Source organism: Miscanthus floridulus, chromosome 9 (assembly GCF_019320115.1).
Source record: "Miscanthus floridulus cultivar M001 chromosome 9, ASM1932011v1, whole genome shotgun sequence".
NCBI lineage: Eukaryota > Viridiplantae > Streptophyta > Magnoliopsida > Poales > Poaceae > Miscanthus > Miscanthus floridulus.
Window position 1 is genome coordinate 22,653,317 of NC_089588.1, and position 6,566 is coordinate 22,659,882.

Below are 6,566 nucleotides of genomic sequence, written 5' to 3' on the forward strand. Positions count from 1 at the left end.
AGCCGGATCGGATCCACCGGTCGTAGACGCGGTCCGCCACCACCTTGGTCAGCTCGTGGTAGTAGGTGAGCTGACCGTCGTAGACGTGCAGCATCAGCGTCGTGGCGTGCGTCGCCGCGCCGAATACCTGCATCACCGACGCGCCCGACGTGCCCGAGGGCACGTACATGTCGCCCTCGAACTGCCACACTCCCGAGCTGTAGATATTCTGCAGAACTGATGCAGAGTTAGTATAGGAAGAAGACATGGAATGGTCGAGAACAAGTCTTGCCGTTGTCACGTACGTCGACTTTGATCTCGGTGCGCGCGCCGCCGGGGTGCGTCGAGCTGATGGGCTTGTCGGTGTCGAAGACCCACATGCGGCGGACGCCGCCGCACGGGTCATACCGCTCGTTGACCTGCAGATCATAGGGCTTCTGCACCACGAACTGCGACTCGTTCAGCATGACACGGCTGAAGCCGGCGGTCAGTTGGCGAGACGAGCCGGCGTTGGCAGCGTAGGACAATGACAGCACCGCCGCCACCAGAGGCAGCAGTAGAGTGCACGAGCCAGAAGAAGAACCTGCCATGGCTGTGACTATAGCTAGTGATATCGAGGAGGGTGTACGCATCTCGATCGTCCGTCTAGCGCTATTTAACCGCTCGGCTGCCTGGTCGGTCAGTGTGCACTGGCGCTGATTACCACGAGGCGGATCACGTGTCGTGTGCATGGAGACGGTGGCCGGTGACCGGCGGGCGGTGGCGCGACGCGCGCCAAAGACAGCTAGCGATATCAAGCGATTCTAAATTCCAAGTTGGACGAAGGAGGCCTCAAGAGTCGTCGAACGTCTGGAGTGTCGTCCATTCGGCCAACACAACATATACTCTGGCCGTGACACGACGGCGACCGGTTGATAGCCGTGAGCCCGTGACACATGACGCCGACGATGCTGTCATCTCAGTTGGAGTGGTAGCTGTCTTTGGCACCGCACTGATTCTCCCGTGACAAGACGGCGACCGGTTGATGGCCGTCACACGTGACGTCGATCCTTAAGACCTTATCCCTCTTGGAGAGGATTTGCTGGCCTGGGAGTGGCCCAGTGGGCGAGATGTGACGTGATCTGCGTCTCCGTCAGGTTCACAGCCCACGTGCATGCTCTGCTCCCAAGGCCTTCCGGGGCTCCTGGGCTCTTGTGCGAGTATGACAAAAGCTTCCGTCTTCTTTTAACATTTTTTAATCACCGCACAATGTTCTATAAGTTTATCTCACCTGTGGAATCGTAAAAACCGTCATAAAAAAATTAAAAATTATGACACAATAAAAATCAGAATGTAGAGGAGATGATGATGTACAAGCTTACAAAATTACAGGGCCAATGTTAACTTCTTTATCAGAATAAAATTGAGAAAGAGCAAAAAGAGAGGGGGAAATTAACAAAATAGATTTTCCGAACAGCAGAGCCCAAGGGAGGGGCCGCCAGTAGGAGCCACCCCACCCTACTGAAACTATTTAAACCGCCTTGTTGTGTACTCCCTCTCTCCTGTAATATAGTGCATTCTATGAATATAATTTTAGGACAAATTAAGAGAAAACATAAAAGACACACGTACCCTTATTTTATTTTCTAACTAGATGCTATCATCAGCGTGATTGATGGTGACTGGTTGATAACTGGAATGTATTTTATGCAAGACTATTTTTTATCCTCTAAAATGCATTATATTTTAGGACAATTTTTGAATGCTAGAATGCACTATATTACAAGACGGAGGGAGTAGCTTCTAACCTACATGCCTACATTGACAAGGGTATTGTAATTGTATTCAAAACAGATACAATTATTGATGATTTCTATGATATGGAGATGCAGAGTAAGACTATAATGAGAATACTTAGTTCCTATGAATACTTTTTCTATTCCAACTTTTATGTAATGAAAATAGGAAATCATGATTTTGTGTGTTACATCCGGTGAAGTACATAGTCAACTTTTATGTAATGAAAATATGAAATCATGTTTTTTTCTAAGATTTTGTGTGTTACATCCTCGGCTGCCTGGTCGATCAGTGTCAGTGTACACTAGCGAGATGAGTTGTGCGACTGCAAAGGTGGTTGCAAGCGACAAAGTTGCCGGCGCGGCGAGCCGTTGTTAAATCGGAGGTTCCACCGGCCGTCGGAGTTGATACGCTGGTTCCGGTGGATGATCCCCTGAATTCACGCCAGATGTTGTCACTGCGTACGTTCCTGCCGTCCTAGTAGTCAAAGCTATTGTTTCCTGCTCACCGAGACACACTCCACACCTAGCCCCAGACGACGACGGTAGAACTCCGGAAACGATGCATTATTTTGGGTTTTGCCAAAACGAGACGTGTGCCGCGTACTATGTTGTCTGTTTCGCTCTCACAGCATGACAAATGTGTATTTAGGCACAGCACGGCTCATTGGTGGTGTAGCGAGCCTTCCAAGGGTTTATTTTCAACCTGAGGCCTAGGGACGACACTAGATGAGGTTAACCATGGCGTGCTGGGCTGCTGGCTCAGTGAGTCTGGCAGGCCTGATGGGCCATGCCAACCTAGCAAGACATTTCTATAAAAAAAGACTAAAAATGTTTGACAAAAATCACAAGGTTATAGATTATTTACATGTTCGCATATCCATCACAAAGCTACACACCCTGGGCTACACATTGAATCATCAAAATAACTAATAGAATTTTAGGACACTAAATGACCTCAAATGAAAATTTTGTAAACATCAAAGTTGTAGAACTCATCAAGATGTACAACTTATATTTTGGTCATCTTTTCATTTGACCAAATTTGAACAGTTGAAATTTTGAATTTCAATAAATGGCAACTTCAAACAAGATTTTGAAACCTTAAATGATTTCAACTATAAAAGTCGTGAACATAAAAGTTGTTGAACCCATCACTATCTACAACTTTTATTTTAGTCACTTCTTCATATGACAAAGTATTAGTAAACATTGTTCACAAATTCTTATATGACTCATAGTTTCATGAACTATACGAGAGACATGTTGATTTGTGAACAATGTTTACTATCACTTTGTCAGATGAAGAAATGACCAAAATAAAAGTTGTAGATCTTCATGAGTTATACAACTTTGGTATTCATCACTTTTTCAGCTGAAATCATTTAATGGTTGAAAATCTCGTTAGAACTTGTCATTTTTTAAAATTTGAAAATTTGAATTGCTCAAACTTTGTCAAATGAAAAGAATGGCCAAATCAATATAGTAACTTGATAGGGAATGATTTTAGAAAATTTTAGGAGAAAAAATCATTACATTTGGGGTTAGTATGAGGGAGAAAGACTAGTTACAAATTTTACCCGGAGGTTAAAAAGAAAAATCATAACTGTTCATGATGATCAATGATGAACAAGTGTGATTTCTCTTTTTAATCTGTGGCTGAAACTTGTAACTAGTTTTTCTCCCTCATACTAACTCCAAGTGTGATGATTTTTTTCTTAAAATTTTCTAAAATCATGCTCTATCATTTTAGTCTGGTCATCTATCTTTGTCATTAATTTTGGACAATTCAAATTTTCAATTTCAGAAAATGACAACTTCAAACCTAATTTTCAACCATTAAATGATTTCAGCTGTAAAGGTGATGAATACCAAAATTGTATAACTGATCAATATGTATAACTTATATTTTGGTCATCTTTTAATTTGAAAAAATTTGAACAGTTTAAATTTTGAATTTCAGTAAATGGTAACTTCAAACAAGATTTTGAAACCTTAAATGATTTCAAATAAGAAAGTCATGAACATAAAAGTTGTTGAACACATTACTATCTACAACTTTTATTTTGATCATCTTTTTATTTGATTAAATTTGAACAGTTCAAATTTTGAATTTTAATAAATGGAAACTTCAAACAAGATTTTGAAACCTTAAATCATTTCAACTAGAAATGTCATGAATATAAAAGTTGTTGAACTCATCACTATCTATAACTTTTATTTTAATCATTTCTTCATGTGACAAAGTATAAGTAAACATTGTTCACAAATCCACATATCACCCATAGTTTCATAAACTATACGAGAGACATGTTGATTTGTGAATAATGTTTACTATCATTTTGTCAGATGAAGAAATGATCAAAATAAAAGTTTTAGATCTTGATGAGTTATACAACTTTGGTATTCATCACTTTTTCAGCTGAAATTATTTGGTGTGTTCAAAATCTTGTTAGAACTTGTCATTTTTTTAAATTTGAAATTTTGAATTGTTCAAACTTCATCAAACGAAAAGAATGACCAAATCAACACAGTAACTTGATAGGGCATGATTTTAGAAAATTTTAGAAAAAAATCATCACATTTGAAGTTAGTATGAGGGAGAAAGACTAGTTACAAATTTGATCCAGAGATTAAAAAAAAATCACAAATATTCATGATGATCAAGTGTGATTTCTCTTTTTAATCTGTGGCTGAAACTTGTAACTAGTTTTTTCCCTCATACTAACTCCAATGTGATGGTTTTTTTCCTAAAATTTTCTAAAATCATGCTCTATCATTTTAGTCCAGTCATCTATCTTTGTCACTAATTTTGAACAATTCAAATTTTGAATTTCACAAAATCACAACTTCAAACCTGATTTTCAACCACTAAATGATTTCAGCTGTAAAGGTGATGAATATAAAAGTTGTTGAACACATCACTATCTACAACTTTTATTTTGGTCATCTTTTTATTTGACAAAATTTGAGCATTTTAAATTTTGAATTTCAGAAAATGACAGCTTCAAACCTGATTTTCAACCACTAAATGATTTCAACTGTAAAGGTGATGAATATAAAAATTGTATAACTCGTCAAGATCTTCTACTTTTATTTTGGCCATTTCTTCATTTCATAAAGTGTTAAGTGATTTTATAAAGTTTTAGTAGTAATAGAGTGGATGTTGAAATAGATTTATCTGGATGTTGAAAAGGGTAGTCTCACACACATGTATAAATGTAGTCTCACACACACACATAAATATATAGTCTTACACACATACATAAATATATAGTCTCACACGCATGTATAAATGAAGTCTTACAAACACACACTTACACAAACACTACACGTTCAACAACTAGCTAGCCTGCTGTAACAACTTTTTCCTTGACACCTTTTCGCTCCCATGACAATATGTCTTTGGGCAGGTTCTTGTCCACAACACTGATCTTCTTAAGAAAGTCTGTGAATAGCAGCATCTCATCGTAGTTATTGTAAGCTTCAACATCGTCCACGCCATCAACTCCGATAATGTGTTGTTTTTCGGAGGCAACCACATGCTTTGTCTTCTTCTTCGAGGGGAGGTTACTTTGTGGGTTAGGCTTATAGAAAACTTGTGCGACACGTGAAGCGAGCACCCAAGGGTCATCTTGGTAGCCTAGATTCTTGAGGTCTAGGACTCTCAATCTGATCTCGTTCAGTTGGTGTTGTTTGATCTAGCGGCATCGAAACAGGGCCACAGTTATATCTCTTCCATAGTCAAGTTCCCATATCTCTTCAATGATGCCAAAGTATTGGATCTTTCGCGCCAATCCATCGAGAGCTTCTATTCGAACGCCGCTGTTTGGGTTTACATATTTGCTATCCTTTGGGTGAGTATAGTACGTATACCCATTGATGTCATAAGCATTCCGAGATGTCACTTGTCTCGATGGCCCCTCCGCCAATCTACTGATGGTAATAGAGTCTATGGTTTCTCCAGGTGGTATGTTTTGGTCCTTCAACCATGTAGTTAGTCGTTGCTTGTGCTGTTTCATGACCCAATCATCCGAACAACCATTTCTCTCCGCCATAATGATAGCCATGTGTTCATCAATGTATGGTTGCATCAGTTGTGTACTCTGTAAGACACTATAATGCGCCCGACTCACCTCTTTGTTATCATAGTCGATGAACACTTTTCTACCACTAGTTCCCTTCCCAGCCAGCCTACTCTTGTGACGAGAATCGGGTTTACCAATCCCTTTCTGTACTTTTAGGTACTCTTGACAGCACTCGACGACTTCTTTAGTACTGTAACCCTCTATCATGGAGCCCTCTGGGTATGCTCGATTTTGCACGTATCGACTTAGAACCGACATGAACCGCTCATAGGACCACATTTCATGCAAGTAGCAATGGCCCAGCTCCTGTATCTGATGAACCTTGTGAATCATGAGATGTGGCATTATATCAAAAAAGCAGGAGGTAAACACATCTCTAGTTGGTTTTGTGTCTCCACCACAAATTCATGTAGGTCACTCAACTCTTGCTTGCCAATCATCTTCTGTGAGATCTTTGAAAAGAAGTAGCACATGCGGGTGATGGCCATTTTCAAGAACTCTGGCTTTATAGCCCTGATTGCAATAGGTAGAAACACTGTCAGCATCACATGGCAATCATGAGCCTTGCAGTGTGTTATTGACAAGTCTTTCATCGACACTAGCTTCTTCACATTTGCTGAAAACCCAGTCGGGACTTTGATCCCCCTCAGGAAAGTGCATATAGCTCTCTTCTCGTCTGGTGTTAGGTTGAAGCACGTCGCGGGCAGAGTGTATTTTCCATTAG

General features: G+C 40.2%; 1 protein-coding gene across 1 annotated transcript in view; it reads right to left on the bottom strand.

The window, feature by feature from the left end:
* LOC136479457 (citrate-binding protein-like) overlaps positions 1–569 on the bottom strand; it is a 1,050-nt gene extending 481 nt beyond the window's left edge. Inside the window, exons 1-2 of the mRNA XM_066477325.1 lie at positions 285–569; positions 4–208 (exon numbers count right to left, since the gene is read on the bottom strand). Of these exons, the coding sequence (XP_066333422.1) occupies positions 4–208; positions 285–569 (490 nt within the window). The remainder of the gene's footprint in view (positions 1–3; positions 209–284) is intronic.
* Between the last annotated feature and the right edge of the window lie 5,997 nt (positions 570–6,566).